This window comes from Phoenix dactylifera, chromosome 17 (genome assembly GCF_009389715.1).
Source record: "Phoenix dactylifera cultivar Barhee BC4 chromosome 17, palm_55x_up_171113_PBpolish2nd_filt_p, whole genome shotgun sequence".
NCBI lineage: Eukaryota > Viridiplantae > Streptophyta > Magnoliopsida > Arecales > Arecaceae > Phoenix > Phoenix dactylifera.
The window spans coordinates 9736556-9752954 of NC_052408.1; the positions used below are offsets into that span (position 1 = coordinate 9736556).

The 16399-nt window shown below is 43.7% G+C and overlaps 2 protein-coding genes across 3 annotated transcripts; both read left to right on the plus strand.

Annotated features, from left to right (window-relative positions):
• The first annotated feature begins 4406 nt into the window (after window positions 1-4406).
• On the plus strand, window positions 4407-8663 carry LOC103714893 (probable pectate lyase 8). 2 transcript variants are annotated; one of them, XM_008802341.4, is made up of 7 exons: window positions 4407-4657; window positions 4872-4958; window positions 5633-5698; window positions 6739-7381; window positions 7601-7704; window positions 7802-7940; window positions 8053-8663. In XM_008802341.4, the coding sequence occupies exons 1-7, from the start codon at window positions 4548-4550 to the stop codon at window positions 8272-8274; spliced, it is 1371 nt and encodes a 456-aa protein (XP_008800563.2). In that variant the 5' UTR covers window positions 4407-4547; the 3' UTR covers window positions 8275-8663. The 2 variants fall into 2 exon arrangements, with proteins under 2 accessions (XP_008800563.2, XP_008800564.2); XM_008802342.4 differs by having other exon boundaries at window positions 4875-4958.
• Window positions 8664-13324: 4661 nt separating this feature from the next.
• On the plus strand, window positions 13325-15837 carry LOC103714907 (putative kinase-like protein TMKL1). The gene is made up of 2 exons (XM_026807616.2): window positions 13325-14804; window positions 14900-15837. Exons 1-2 carry the CDS (start codon window positions 13442-13444, stop codon window positions 15532-15534), a joined length of 1998 nt encoding a protein of 665 aa, XP_026663417.2. The 5' UTR covers window positions 13325-13441; the 3' UTR covers window positions 15535-15837.
• Window positions 15838-16399: the final 562 nt, after the last annotated feature.

Consider the following 16399-nt stretch of genomic DNA (forward strand, 5'->3'; position numbering starts at 1 on the left):
CCTCTGTCTCTGAGGGGTTTGTAGGACCTCCGGCACCGCGATGGAGGACTTCTTACCTGCCTTCCTTGAGCCCATGCATATAATAATTGATCCAAAGTAATCGCTTCGGAATGCTATTTTACCATTTTTACTCAAAAAATATCGTGCCACGTACACCTTCAAGCTGTATTTGATTCGTGATTGAAATCGAAATCAAAATCAGAATTGAAATCAGAATAGCCATATTTTCTATGAGGTTCGTGATTGAAATTGAAACTTGAATTGGAATAGAATTTAAATATTAGAAAAAAGTTGAATTAGATTTCATTTGGTTCGTGATTGAAATTGAAACCTGAACTGGAATAAAATTTAAATATTAGAAAAGAGGCGAATTAGATTTTGAAAAATTATTTTTTTCTAAAATCGAAATAAAATATTGTTCTCTCCAACCAAACGGCCCCAGCAAGAATCAATTATTTTTATTTCCATTCTAAAATCCAGCTCTCCCTAACCAAATGTTGAGATTTTGCGAATTAGTTTTACCCATAATATTAGACTAGATAGGTGATTTAAGCAAGTTAACCCATAAGGATGGCTTATAGAATAGAAAAATCATAAATATAAGGAAAAGTGAAGAGGAAGTTATGGACTAAAAGAAATACCGGATGATATACAAAGTTAATATGCATGGTAAAGAAAAAAGAAAAAAACTGTAGATAGTTTTAGTGATTTGATCCAGCTAGACCGTGTAGTTGAGTTGAACGATTGAGTTAAGTTTTCTTGACTTTGACGATCCTCGAGCACTGGAATTGAAGACAAAGGGAGGAGTGCCCTTTCCTCACGGTCACAGGGTGATGCAACGCATGGAGAAGAACATGAACGGTCTGGCTCTAAAGTTTAAACTGAGCCAAAGATTGACTGACGGTTGGGATCTGAGCTGTCCAGACGCATGATTGATATAGATATCTCCAGCATTGGGCAGTCGAACGTACCAATCAGACGGTTGGGCGATCATTAGGTGGTTTTGCAGAAATAAGGGAGCCAGTTCCGTCTTTCAAAGGGAGCACAGCAACCTTGACCAATAAATGCAGCCATTTGTTTTTTTAAGCTGTCGGCTCATAGTAGTGTTGCATTAGCGCTGCCCATTTAGTCAAAAAAACAAAATACTTCACAATAGTAGGAGAATATGTACAAAATGGATCCAAAAAATCTCTTCAAAATAATGAACAGTAAAGAAGATGATCCAGTCAGCAGTTCTGTTCATCTCTTGGAACATATGTCCAGTCTGGAAGACGTCATATTCCTGCAGTAACCATCAGACGTTCTCTAGAAGTAGATGGTTGAAGACCTTCGATCCCTCTCGTAGAATTCACTCGACATTTCTACTGAGTCTCCCTCCAAAATGATGCATCGGACCTCCAGAACTCGCCTCGCATAGGAAACACTCTTTCAGGCAACTCTGAGTTCCGCCCCTAGAGCAGATAACTCGAAGGTGTGCCACCCTCCCCACGCAATCAGTTGGGATTCGTAATTCCTAACCACAAAAGCAACAACCATTTTATGCGCGCGGCATATTGGGAGTCGCCTGGATGATCAATATAATGCTATCACAGCCGTCTGATGAAAAGAGGATACGTGCGATCATCCTGGAATGTCATGGGAGTCGGGACGCGGTTGATGCCACTGCGCAGCTACAAGCGGAGGAGAGAGAGATGCGGATGGCGAAGCGCGCATAGCACGAGGCTTGTCGATTTGGGATGCTGGGAAAGAGAGCCGTGCACTTCTCGTTTTAGTTATAGCTATACGTTAGATGGTCAAAAACGAAAGACGGGCCTCGGCGCCTGGATGCCGTCAATCCGGGCTCGACCAGCGCCGCACGTCATGCGAGGCGGTGGGAGATCGAGCTTGCTTTTTGAATACTCCGTCGGTTTAGCGGTCACGATTACCATAAGGATTCATACTGTTGCCGCTAGAGTGGGAGGTCCGCTGAGCTCAGCTGAACCTCAAGATTACATCCAGATCGAATGTGATCCCAGGTGAAGCTTTCCGGAAATGTTGGTGAAGTGGTTGATTAGCCATGCAAGATGCAAATTCGATATGAAATAAAAAAAAAAAATTTATCAGAGATTTTTCGATGGAGAACTCTTCAACATTTAAATCAATTGAATTTTAGAAAAATAGTAGAAGAGATAAGAGTTTTACTAGAAAAAGATTATGGAATTAAAGGTATGAGTTACCTGAGGATCTCCTACCAAGATTAATGGAGCAATAATCTTACAGTGACAGCGTCCCACGTCATGCACGCGGCGATAACTGCATCAATTGTGCAATTATGGTCAAACTAGCATAATTGTTGCCGAGATCGTAGTCACATTGTTGATGGGCATTCTTCGTCTTTAATGGGATATGAGGTAGGTCGGCAATTATTCACCGTATCAGATACTATTGTATGTCATGACAAATTTGCTCCAGATCGTTTCAAATCTCATGAGATTATTTTTCATTCCTTCTCAGAAAATATTGTTTTTTTCAACCTGTTCCAAGATACAAAAAGGGGGTAAATGATACGGTAGGAGTGATAAATAGGAAGGATGCTACAATGACTAGTTTCTGGATGTCCAACTTAGCCCATGTTTAAGTACTTCAAAGAGAACTTCTCTTAGTTTCATAGTAACAGCTGACGATCTTTATAAAAGAGGATGGGATCATTCTCCCTTGTCTGTTCTTTGCCGATCTCAATCCGAGACAGTATTTCATCTTCTTTTGGATTGCTTGTTTGCCAAAATTCATGGAAATTATTTCATGAGCAAACTAGGAGTTCAGGATTATCTCTGATATTAAGCACTGCAGACTCGAATGGCATTCTACTGCTTCATCTAGAACCTCAAGAACTATTTGTATTCAAAACTTTCTTTTCTTTCTAAACTTCTGATTTTGCTGTTTGATCTGAACACCTTGCATTCAATTCTTATCTCATGAAATGAATCCAAAGGGAAACCCATGTTTATCCTAAAAAAAACTTACTATGTAACCATCAAGATACAAAAATATCCCAAAGCAAATCATGCTAATTAATGGTTAAGAACGGTCTTAAGAGAACTAGGAAGTGGTCCAATGCAGGTCCAGCTGGCGTTTTCACGGTGGTCGTTGAAATGATTATGGAAGACAAGGGCATGCCCCTTAAAAACTTATCTTTTCCCCCCTTGGCGCAGGACAAAAAAGTAAAACCGTGACAGAGTCTTCGAAGGAATTTCCAGCCAACACAAACTATGATACTGTCTCTTCTAAATCCTATTCCGAACGGTTGAATTGTGCCCCTGCTATATACTGGACTTTTGTTCTTTTACTACTGTGGGATGCCCTTAGTTCCCATCTATCAGTATTACATTATGCGAAGAAAACAAGGTTCTAATGCGTATACCGAAAGTAATCATCATGAAGTACTAAGGAGTTCCAAAACTTGCTCCTGAAGCAGAGGACTCTTTAGCTTTCAACACAATCCACCGTCCCCTGTTTTTGCCTCCATTCCATGCTTCAGAGAACTTATTCTGCGTTACATATACAAACGAGTGACAATCCTTATCTATACATTGCTGCATCATAGCGACCATCTTATGTCACAAATCATAATCATTATTTCATAAATACTCTTCTTGCAAACAAATATAATGAGCATCGCCATGAGAAGGCTATCTAATAAACTTGTACATCCAGTTCACTCTAAGCTGGCGGACAACAATCCTTGTTTTCGTGCATGGGAACAGCAGATAAGATATCGTTGTTAGCCCAATTGCATCAAGCGGCTGTAGTTGATGCATGGAGTCCCATGGTGCAATCACCGTCAGATGGAGATATTGTGCTGGTACAGGGGCAGCCTAGTGTGCTCTGACCGTGATCTCATGCATTGCTCCGTGACCATCACAATCATCCAACCCAGCGCAGAAATCTAGTGGGATCCATCATATCGTAAATATTATGACGGGCGGACGGGCTCGCAGCGCCTGCGACACGCGTGATCGCCGGTGATGATGGGAGGGCGTTCGAGGCGTGGCTGGGGAGGCCATGATCCTCGCCGGAGAAGAAGAACACGACCAGATTAATAATAATGGAAACGCGACGATGACGGTAGGAAATTCCGGGACCCAGGCACGCGCCGGAGAAACCGGGAGATGACGGTGCGGAATCCCACGTGGAAGTGGTGGGCCCAGAGAACGTGGAGGGACCCAAGTAATTGGGGGACTAGGAGGAATCAGGACAGCAGGCGTAGCATGTGACAAGGAGTAGAGGCGGCCTCTCGTTGCGTCGGTGCTCGCGCGGAATCCATCCGTTAGTGGCCGTTAGAGCGCGGGGTTAAAGTCGGGTAAAGCGTTTAACCATGGTTAAGGGCATGGCTGGCTTCTATAAATTGGCGGTTCGTTGAACTGGTTTTTTGGACTCCCTCCCTCCCACTCCAAACTTTGTTTTGCCGCACATCTCTCTCTCTTTCTCTCCGACTTTTTCTTTTTTTTTTTCCTTCGCCATTATCCTCTAGAGAGGAGAGAGAGGGAAACGAAGGTGAGGCGGCGGCGATGGCGATGGCGGCGTCTCCGAGGTGGCTTCCTCTGCTAGTTCTCGGGCTTCTCGTGGGTTTACCTGGAAGCTTGGGGTGGATCGGGGCCGAGGGCTTCTATGATTCAAGGTACATTCCTCCCCCTTCCTGTGAAACGTTTTTTTAGTGTTCTATTTACCTGTAATCCACTTCTTGTTTTATTAAAATGTTTTTGTATGAATGTGGTGAAGAAGATAAGTTCTTTTTTTCCCCTTGAGATGAGTCTTTAGCTCTGATGTATAACTCAGCAATTAAAGTTGTTTTTCCTTTTTTTTGTTTTTTGGCCTTGGATAAATTGTCGCAGCAGGAATGGTGAGGGAATTGGGCGGAGGCGATTGAGAGAAGGCCGGCCGCCGGCGAATGAGACGGCTTCTTCTTCCATGGCTGAGAGGTTAGCTCGACCCACCACAATGGATGGCCTAGGATAACTCTGGGTCGTTGGATCTTACCAGGACATAGACCTTTCTACCGTTGGATCAAGCGGCTCTGCGAGCCCTCGCCGGTTAATCCGGACTAACGACCTTTCTTTTTCTTCTTTCGTTTACTCCTTTCGCTTTCTCGGCAAACGAGGAAGCGAATCCACCGATCAAATCAGATCAACAAAAGCCCGAGAAACAGACAGTTGCTCCTGGAAACTCGGATCCCAAGATTTTCCCGGAATCCGTATCCCAAGAATTTCTCCAGTATGATGCCGTTTCCGACATCCTTTCAAGTGGAAAAGTGGTTCGATAAATTGTTTTAATACCACACAAATGCGGCATATTAATTAATTAAAGAAATCATTTCCCCCCATCCTTTCGCGTTCTGATGACCGTGGAGTCCAGGCTCCTCCTGCTTTCACCCCCCTCGTTAACTGAGAAGTGGGAACTGGGGACCGTACGCAACCGCTCGCCTCGAGCATTGAAGCTCTCCGAAATAACGGAGATGGATTGCCTCGCGAGACGAGATGCATATACTTTATTATTCCGTTTCTCCTCCATCTAATTTCGTGATTAGTGGTGGCATTGTAACAATTTGGTCATTTTTTAAGTAAATGATTTACTTTACTGCCACATGGTTCACCAGGCCTGCGCTCAAGGCAGCGGAGGGAGCCGTCGATGACCCGGAAATGGTTGCTTCTACGGTGCAGATGTAAGTTTTCGTTTCCATTAGTTTTGTGATTCCATAATGGAGGGGTTATTTTATAATTTCTTTTGGGTTTTCCCTTTTATTACTGCAAACTTTTATTACTATTTGTCGTACCTGGTTGTCGGTCTGGGTATGGGGAAGCTGCCGTTCAGCTTCTCTATGTTATTCCCCTGTTTTCCTTGCAGCTGATCATTGGATTCCATTTGTTTCCTTCCCCACTTCTCTCCCTCTCGTGTACCCAAATTGCTCGACAAAAGTCGTATTCCCTCGTCTACGGGCACATGGCCCAGTTTCCAGGAGGACACTGTGGTTTGCCTCAGGTCCGACTCCGTCCGACTCGCAGCACCATGCGGCCATTTGGCTTGTGGGCGCGGACGAGGCCAATGACGACTATGGAGATTACGGAACAACATGGCGAATCCACCAAAATGCACTTGCGCGATTCTCGCATTAAATGATCACATGATCGGTCTGGTCAGCAATTTGGGTGGAGGGTAAGCTTTCGCTATCCATAAAAGTTGGCCCCCACAGAATATCATGGAACTGCGTTCGTTTTGAGTCTCATTCTGGATGTTCCTGCTCCTAACCCATCTTTCGTTGCGATTTGGAGTGCATGTTTTGGTGAACTCATCTTTCAAATTGATCGGCCTCCAAGTTCTCCTAAATTTTTTTTATTTTTTTTATTTTTTTTTGGTACATCAGCAACTTACATATAACAAATATGAATGTTATCCAAAAAAATCAAAAAATAAAATATACTGCAAAAAAAAAGTAGACAAGCTTGATCCACTTAAATGAAGTTGCAGCGGCATATGAAGTCACCCAATTTGCTGCATTGGTGTTCTCTTTTTTTGATCCATAAGCTGTCTCAATAGCCCAATGCCAGAGAAAAAAATAAAATTATATAATCCGAAAGATGTGATGATGCAGTCCATGGGCTGCCGTTTGATGAAAACCATCGCGGTAACGGTGGGAAGTTTGCCTCACTAATTGCAGCTGTAAAGATAGCGATGGTTAGAATTAAGCAAATTTATTTTTGGCAGGACCATAAGGAACAGCGCCGCTCGCCGGGCCCTGGGATATCTTTCCTGTGGAACCGGCAATCCCATCGACGACTGCTGGCGCTGCGACTCCGACTGGCACCTCCACCGCACGAGGCTGGCCGACTGCGGCATTGGCTTTGGCCGCAATGCCGTCGGCGGGCGCGACGGGAGTTTGTACGTGGTGACCGATCCCGGGGACGACGACCCTGTGAACCCACGGCCGGGGACTCTGCGGTATGCCGTGATCCAGGATGAGCCCCTCTGGATTGTGTTCGAGCGCGACATGGTCATCACCCTCAAGCAGGAGCTCATCATGAACAGCTTCAAGACCATCGACGGCCGCGGCGCGAACGTGCACATCGCCAACGGCGCCTGCATCACCATCCAGTTCGTCTCCAACATCATCATCCACGGCCTCCACATCCATGATTGCAAGGCAACCGGGAACGCCATGGTCCGCAGCTCTCCTTCCCACTATGGCTGGAGGACGATGGCTGATGGGGATGGCGTCTCCATTTTTGGCTCCAGCCACGTGTGGGTGGACCACTGCTCCCTCTCTAACTGCGCCGACGGCCTCGTTGATGCCGTCATGGGATCCACTGCCATAACCATCTCCAACAATTACCTCACCCACCACAATGAGGTATCCCTTTCTTCATCAATATATGGCAAGAACATAATAATGCCGCCGTTTCATTAGATGAACAAGAGCTGGGTTGTATCAGTTGATCTTTGATTACATCACACGTTTTTATTATTGGCAAGGGTTTGGTAAAACCATAGCTAAGCATGCATAAGAGATTGATTGCATGTAATTTGTAACGATTGTCCGTGTTGACTACGTTAGCCAAAATGGATGCAGGTGATGCTTCTGGGTCACAGTGATTCCTATGAGAAAGACAAGGACATGCAAGTTACCATCGCATTCAACCACTTTGGTGAAGGCCTGATTCAGAGAATGCCAAGGTACTTCCATCTTTTCCCTTCCCCTGTCTGTTGTCTCAAAGAAAGGAAACCTTTGGTCAGCATCTTTCCTCTTTTTTCTTTTGTGAAAAACTTGCAGATGCAGGCATGGTTACTTCCATGTGGTAAATAATGACTATACCCATTGGGAGATGTATGCCATTGGTGGGAGTGCAAGCCCAACAATCAACAGCCAGGGCAACCGATACCTAGCCCCCGCCAACGCCTTTGCCAAGGAGGTGATCTATCAAGTGAATTTGCAGTAAATTTATCGATCATACTTTTGTCGATCTGTAGATTCTATTTCCAGATTGAGTTGTGTATAACTGTGTGTTTCCTCAAATTGGATAGGTGACCAAAAGATTGGACTCATCTTCGAATGAGTGGAAGAGTTGGAATTGGAGATCAGAGGGTGACCTGCTGCTCAATGGGGCATATTTCACCCCCTCTGGAGCAGGGGCTTCAGCAAGCTATTCAAGGGCCTCCAGCCTTGGGGCCAAGCCTTCTTCTATGGTTGGAACGATGACTTCGGGAGCAGGGGCCCTCTCATGCCGCAAGGCTGCTCAGTGCTAATGCTACTACACCCACCTCCAGTTTGCAAGAACGCAAAAAAAGATGAAGCACTCTATTTTCACATCATTGCAATTTTTTTTTCCATTTACAGTCAACCATGCAATTCCTCTTCCCAACCTCCGCCTGCTCCGGTACTTATTCGAATGTGAAGCAGGTGCGGCAGCGTTGTCGATTTATCATTCCTGGATCCTTGCTTATGTTCTCTCTTATATATTCTCCATAACTTCACGTATCTCCCATTGTTCAGGGATTGATTGGCTTATGGAATTTCACTTCCTTGTTGTATGCAATTTTCATGGCATTGTTATTAATATGGCGTGCAAGTCTGTTGTAACAGATGCATTTTTCTTTTAAGGAAAAGTTGTTTCTGCAGTCTTGGTTACTCTAAATCTTTTCTCCTTCTACTCTGCTTTTCATTGCTTTAAAATTTTTATTTTTGTTACAGGATGTTATAACCGAGCGATCTCAACTAAGACTGTATCTATGAGAAAATTGGACAAAAACTTCGTTCTTCATTTGGGTTTCATTCTGCTCAATAACAAGAAGCAGAATTATTAGTACTTATTAAATCTGCAATTTGTGGATACTATAGAGGGTGCCATCTGGGTTTCATTCTGCTCACCTCTGGTATTAGGCCAGGCTTCCACCAACCCTAGTTCCTAGCCCCCCAAAAAAAAGGATGGATATTTATAATTTAATAATAAATTGATAAATTAACTATTTTTCTTTCTTTTTTTTTGTGTGTGTGTGTGTGTGTGTGTGTTCAAACTACCAAACCAATCCAGAGATCATTATACAAACAATAGGGATTACTCTTGGATTGTACATGACACTAGTTAATTACGAAGACGGGAAATTATCTTCTCAACCATTTGTTCTTGCTCTGGAAATGGTAGACGACGCCTTCGAGTCTCTCTGTTTCCATAATCAAAAGATTGACGAGGTGAATTTAATACAAACTAGACCAAGGAAATTCCTAAGCTTTGCTCCCGAAGCACCTGCCTGTTGTTGGAGAGACAGTTTGGTACATGCGATTTGAGCTGTCTATAGCTCATGGTTTACGATACCAACCATATCTTTCTCGTAACACGGTTTCTGCAAAGGACTGATAGATCCAACACAAAAGAGACAACAGGTATCCATATTTCTTGACTATGGTGTGCCAAAGTGCAGAGGCCCTACAACCCCTAACAAAGCCCCTCAGCATCCTTTAAGGTGGACCTGCATGTCTATCGTTCGATCCGATCCGATTTCAAATCGGTCGGTTACAAAGCCTTTGCAGCGTAAAGCAAGTGACACCAACATCTATCAACTTGAGCTTTTAGAGATTTGATTCAAAGAAGCAGAATGCTACACCTGCGCTTTAAGCATTTCCACCACAATAACAACAAGCAGTCAATGATCACCACCTCTTTCAGCTTCCTGAGCTTTTAGCATCTCATGATATCCTGCTTTCGATCTGTTTTCTTTTCAGAGCAGTTCGATTCCAGCTCAAACTTTATCTTAAACTCTTGGCTGGCAAACATGAACCAACTTTAACCTATCCACAATTGATAAAGCATCCAAGCTGCAAGGATTAGATGATCACTTTCATTGTAGAAAAAGAAAAGCTCTCATGTTCATATTTTTCTCTCTGCCAAGAAGAACATGGACTGTCTGCCCAAAAGGCTCTCAACCACATTTGCCTCTGCATTTCACCAGCACCCTAACAAATTTGCACACTCTGCATATGAAGATGACTCCGACATTAGTGATTGTAACTTACTTTTCAGAACATGTTATTAAAGTTCATGTCATAAACGTACCAAATTTTAGTCCATGAATTTGGTTTGCTTTTCCACCAGTTCTAAGCATTATCATGATCTTCCCTTCTTTTGCGCATCAGAATGCGATCATGCCGTGCATCAGAACCCTAAATCAGAAAGGGGTAGGCTGAGTAATCTGTTCCTACAGATGATTAGAAATTTGCACCAAGAGAGTTGGTCTCCTACCTTGTTTCATGAAAGGATTTGTTAGTTTAGTCATATGGCATATATGAGTTGCATGCAATAATTTTCAGTGTTTTCTCCCTCATCTTTTTTGTGTGATATCTAGAATAAACTAGCTTAAAGGTCGCTCCATGAAAGAAAACAAAATATCCATATTCATGCCCACTTCATGCAACAACTAGCTTAAACTAGGCATCTTGGTTCTCTTTATCATTCATTTGATCAATGAAATGGTGGTTACGACGTTACCGTTTTCCTCGAACAGAAAAAGGAAAAGAAAAAAGCATCTTGGTTTGTCTTCCATATGAATCAATCAAATGTGAGATAAACTATTGATAAATGGCGATTAATCGGATATCGGTAGATATAAATGTTGTGCATTTCTTTCATTAGTAGTACTTATCCACTACTCTTGGTGCAGCAAATGAAGCCCAGCAAAGCATTGTTGTTTAAATGTTGAATTTAGCACCAGTTAAACACATATTATCCGCCCCCCAAACATTATTAATAATTAATAATTATCCCATCTATTGTTCCATGTTTTTAATGGTCGTCCTCTCCGATAGGACAATGCCCATTCTCCGGCTTGTGTCAACACCTCTAAATTCCAAAAAAAAATCAAGATTCAGATTACGATAAAAACCTTTGTCTTTAGTCTTTACAGCAGATCTAAACATGTTGTACTTTTACCTCAAAACATCTTGCATGAGAGTTATTCTCAAGGATGCACCATCACCAGTTGTTTGATCAAGCATAGCTATAGAAAGAGCAACAGTGCAGCCGATTGAGTGGCATCTTCTATGGCAAAGCATACTGGCAAAGTGGTATACTCATTCGTATCAATTCAACCTCGGTGTCTTCATGATTTGGTTATGTGAGATTTTTATGGGTGTGCGTCTACACTAGGGCTTTACAATATAACCGGTTTCAACGGAAAAAAAAAAAAAAAAAAAAACATAATTAGTATGTTGAATCAAGCAAAGTTGAAATTAAGTTTAGGCTAAGGTGACTCTAGGCACCAGCTCGAGTCAACTTGGTTGGCTCTCGGCTCTGCAGGTTAGGACCCACCCTCTGGTGAAAACTGGCCAGAAAAGCAAAACCTAGGCTGGCCAGGTCCAATTTCAACTCAACAACTAATGAATAAGTTTATATGGTTAGGATTATATGGTTAGGATGATCAGGAAAACATTCTGAAATTTGAACCAGCCCTCTCATGAATAAGTTTAGTCTGTTTTATGCTAGGTTATATCCCATGTTTTTCTTGGTTCTCAAAGGATGAATGCAAATTTGCCTTGGCCACATGATTGTGTGCAATTTCATGGAAGACTCTGAGGGTACAATGGGCTTGCTAAACCTATCGATCATGGCCATAATAGAGGATGGGTGCAAGTAGGTCTTCTTTGAGCTTGGTGTATTCATTTTTAACTTTTCAGAGTATAGAATTAAATAAGAATAGTTCCACAGGCATCATGCTCGGTATCAGGTGTTTTGATGAGCTTGGTTGGCCTGTAAACCTGGGCCCCATAAATTCAGGCTTGGGCTCATTTATTTTTAAGACCTTAGTCCAGTCTCAATTCCAAGACCAGTGCAAAAGGTAATTGAGCCCTAACATTAAACCCGACCTCAGACCATTCTGGCCCAATGTATTAGTTTCTTATAATTTAATCCTAGTTTAGCATTATAATTTAGTGAGTAATTTTGGCTGCAAGAGTCAATTTACATCTTTTGCACAACTATAAAGACTAGCAATATGTAGGTAGAAGCATCTTTGTAATTTTGTGACTTGAACGTGTTATTTATTGTTGATGACTAAGTCTTTAGGAACCTAATCATACTTAGATCAAGTTTTTTCTTGAACTCTAGTAGGAGGCACATTATTGCAGACTTACCTTGGAGGTTAATAAAGGTTAGTTTTACTTAACGCATCAAGCCAAACAGAGTTTCCACCCTTCAATTAGTGTTTATCATCATAACAAAAATGTTGGAGTTCCATGCAAGCTCTGTGGGCTTTTAGCGTTGAAATAGATTGAACTGCAGATGGATGTTTAGGCAGATTTCATGATCTTTTGTATCATTTTGCTCCAGTTTTGGATCTCATCAAGCATGCGTTCGCATTATGTGATGATTGTTTCATGTCCGAGCTAAACTTATTTCTCAAGTTCCTCTCACATTCAACCTTTGGAATAACTTCTAAAGGTTAGTATTGTTTTTAATTGCAAGCCTGGTCTTGCAGGCCACCATTCTGAATCCGCAATAAAGCAATACTTCCAGTATGTCCAAACTCTGACAAAGAAAAGGAATGGAAGATAACGTTATCAACCTCGAATGTGGCTCAGAACTATGCTAGCAGAGAACTCACATGCTCGGAAGAAAATAGGACTTGTTTGGCTTGCAGAATTAAAAAAAAAAAAAAGGGTTAATTAAAAAAAAAACTTCATATTTAGTTGTAATATATATATATATATATATATATATATATATATATATATATATATATATATAAATAGTATTTTTATGAAAATAAAAATTATACTTTGTATAAAAAATAAAAATTTATGTAGATTATAGAGAAGTTTCATTTTCAAAAGTTGGAAATTAGAATAATTTTTTTTCTAAATATACTCTCAAACTATAAGCAGATTGCGACAAGATATTTTTAATTAAAAATAGATGTTTAGCCAAATATAAATTATTCTGACAAATCAAATATATAAAAATTATTTTATCAAATATAATATATTTAAATATTATTTTTTATTTTAAAAATATTTTAATGAGGAAATTTTTTTTTCCACTAAGAGAATGATATAAAAAAAATGAAAGTACAACGAAAATAGACGTGCACCCGCCGGCGGAACCCGGCAGTCAGCGGTCCACAGCTGGTGAGCCCCACACCTTTTTCCCAAAACCCCATCTTTCCCTCATTTCCCCACCGGTTAAAGGGCCCCACGTAAACCACAGTTGTGGCCCAATACGTGTGAGACCCACAACCATCGGGGTGTTTGAATGGGTGCATCAGATGATTGTGACCAAGATATAACCTTTTTTCTTAAAATCCACCTCAAAAACCCAACCATCTTCCTCCCGAAGATCCTGCCCCCAGCCACCTTCCACCAAAGCTGCCAAAAATCCCACCTTTTTCCTTCCAAACTCTCCCCTGCTTGTCCTCCTCTTCTCCAATGGCTTCTTTTCCTCTTCTCTTCTTCGCACAGTCTCTCTTCTTCTTATCTGTCTTCGCCTCCGACTCCTCCGACGTCCTCCTCCTCTTGGAGAAGATAAAGCCATCGCTTCAGGGCCCCTCCTCGCCGGAGAACCTCCAGCTCTTCTCCTGGAACTTCTCCACCCCTCTCTGCCTCTGGCGCGGCCTCCAATGGACGTCCTCGGCCGCCGCCGGCGCTCCTCTCCCTTGCCACGAAGCCGCCGTCGTCTCCAATCTCTCCCTCGCAGCCGACCCCTCCCTCCAGCTCCTCTCCATCCGCCTCCCCGCCTCTTCCCTCGCCGGATCCATCCCCCCGGAGATCGGTGACCTCTCTTCCCTCCAGTCCCTCTACCTCGGCGTCAACTCCCTCTCCGGCGCTCTCCCTCTCGAGCTCGGCAACAGTCCCTCCCTCTCCGACGTCGACCTATCCGGCAACTCACTCTCCGGCGCACTCCCTACCTCCATCTGGAACCTCTGCGACCGCCTCGTCTCACTCCGCCTCCACGACAACAACCTCTCCGGCCCCGTCCCCGACCCCGCCGTCTCCAATTCCTCCTGTGACCACCTGCACGTCCTCGACTTGGGTGCCAACCGTTTCGAAGGAGAGTTCCCCCAGTTCATCGCCGGTTTCCATGGCTTGGAAGAACTCGACCTCGGGAGCAATACGTTTTCCGGACCTATACCAGAGTCGCTCGCTGGACTGGGAAACCTGGAACGATTGAACCTTTCCTACAATAACTTCACCGGGCCGCTGCCGGAGGCCTTCGAGCAGTCCAACTTCGGCGCGGCGGCCTTCCGGGGGAACAGCCCCGGGCTGTGCGGGCCGACCCTGGGGAAATGTGGCTCTCGCTCCGGCCTCAGCTCCGGAGCGATTGCCGGTTTGGTGATCGGCCTGACGACCGTGGCCGTGGTCCTCGCGTCGGTGTCAATCGGATGGGTGCAGGGAAGGAAGAGGAGGAACAGGGGAAGGAGCGGAGAAGAGGAGGAGCTGGAGATAGAGGGGGATGGCAACAATGGCGGTGAGGGGAAGCTGATGGTGTTTCAGGGCAGTGAGCATTTGACGCTTGACGACGTGCTGAATGCCACTGGCCAAGTGATGGAGAAGACCAGCTATGGCACCGTATACAAGGCAAAGCTCGCCGACGGAGGTACCATTGCCCTTAGGTTACTGAGAGAAGGGAGCTGCAAGGATGCGGCTTCGTGCTCGCCTGTAATCCGGCAGCTCGGTCGAGCACGGCACGAGAACTTGGTTCCCCTGCGAGCCTTCTACCAGGGGAAACGAGGAGAGAAGCTCCTCATCTATGACTACCTCCCAGATAGAACTCTCCACGATCTCCTTCACGGTAAGTGGATCGCCCCGCCCCAAACTCAATCTCAAACTATATATTTGATCGCTAAACCCTCATCCGTTTCATTCAATTCTCTAACGCTGTCGTAGAAACTAGAGCTGGAAGGCCCATGCTGAATTGGGCTAGAAGGCACAAGATAGCACTGGGAGTGGCGAGGGGGCTCGCCTACCTTCACGCAGGGCACCAGACGCCGATCGCCCATGGAAATATTCGGTCCAAGAACGTGCTCGTCGACGAACTCTTCATGCCGAGGCTGACCGAGTACGGGCTCGGCAAGCTGATGGTGCCGGCGGTGGCCGATGAAATGGTGTCTGCCGCAAAATCCGATGGCTACAAGGCACCCGAGCTGCAGAAGATGAAGAAGTGCAGCTCGAGGACCGATGTGTATGCTTTTGGGATACTGCTATTGGAGATTCTCATGGGCAAGAAACCTGGGAACGGAAGCAGTGGAGGCGACGAGGACTTGCCATCGTTGGTCAAGGTGGCGGTGCTGGAGGAGACGACGATGGAGGTGCTCGACATGGAGATCTTGAAGGGGATGAGCAGCCCGACAGAAGATGGGTTGGTGCAGGCATTGAAGCTGGCCATGGGATGTTGCGCTCCAGTGTCATCGGTGAGGCCGGACATGGATGAAGTTGTGAAGCAGCTGGAGGAGAACAGGCCCAGGAACAGGTCTGCTTTATGTAGTCCTGCTGATGCTGCGAGTGAGACAGGCACACCCTAATGAGGCCTTCCAAAAAGTCCTCCTTCCTTCCTTTCATATCTTGATCAGTTTGTATGAAGTTCTAGTAGCCCTTCCAAAGGGAAGAAGGCAAGTATGTCGATCTTTTGATGCTGATGATTCTAGTTTGAAATGTAACAGCTATATTTGTGACAATGCGAGAGAGGGATGTTTAGCTTAAATCTTCTGATATAAGATTTGTATTGCTATGATGATCTCATTATGTAGCTGCTACAGCGGCAGGGACCCAGAAGCATTATTGCTTGTTATAACGTTATAATGGAACTTTAACTTGCCTAGCAAAAATTTACGGAATTATGCTGTAATGTTAACTCTCAGGGCTATACTGTAATGATTGTTAATTGTTTTCTTAAGAAAAAAGGACTATTAATATTGATATGATCTACAATGTAGTATTAATTGCTACTTATAGTATAGTTCTAATGCGTGTCATGCTTGAAGATTGCTTTGTTGTTTGGTTACTATATATGCTGTGGTGTAATAAGGGTGCTTCAAATTAGCTATTGTAATTGTAATGAGCTAAAGCAATGTTAAGCTGGCTTAAAAGATAATATATATTTAGTGCATATGATAGCCAAGCATATTGAGTAAAAGGTGTGATATATGGGTTGTCAACTTACATTTACATTATAATGCATATGACAAATGCTTTACAAAAAGGGTTTGTAGTAAGTTGATATTAATTCATATGTAGTGGATGATGGTAAAGCTAACTCAAGCATTCCTCAAGGAAACCGGGTAACACTTCAACCATATAAAGATGAGAACAAGCGCGTCATGACATGAACGGTATGTGGAAAACATGCTTAATAAGATATATGTGTTTGGAAATAGGATCGTTATTTTT

Bases quoted from the DNA above. Each gene is read 5' to 3' on its own strand.
- LOC103714907 (XM_026807616.2), top strand. From the start codon at position 13,442: ATGGCTTCTTTTCCTCTTCTCTTCTTCGCACAGTCTCTCTTCTTCTTA. The intron at 14,805-14,899 runs GTAAGTGGATCG...ACGCTGTCGTAG, and splicing joins TCTCCACGATCTCCTTCACG to AAACTAGAGCTGGAAGGCCC.
- LOC103714893 (XM_008802341.4), top strand. From the start codon at position 4,548: ATGGCGATGGCGGCGTCTCCGAGGTGGCTTCCTCTGCTAGTTCTCGGG. The intron at 7,382-7,600 runs GTATCCCTTTCT...AAATGGATGCAG, and splicing joins ACCTCACCCACCACAATGAG to GTGATGCTTCTGGGTCACAG. The intron at 7,705-7,801 runs GTACTTCCATCT...AAAAACTTGCAG, and splicing joins CTGATTCAGAGAATGCCAAG to ATGCAGGCATGGTTACTTCC.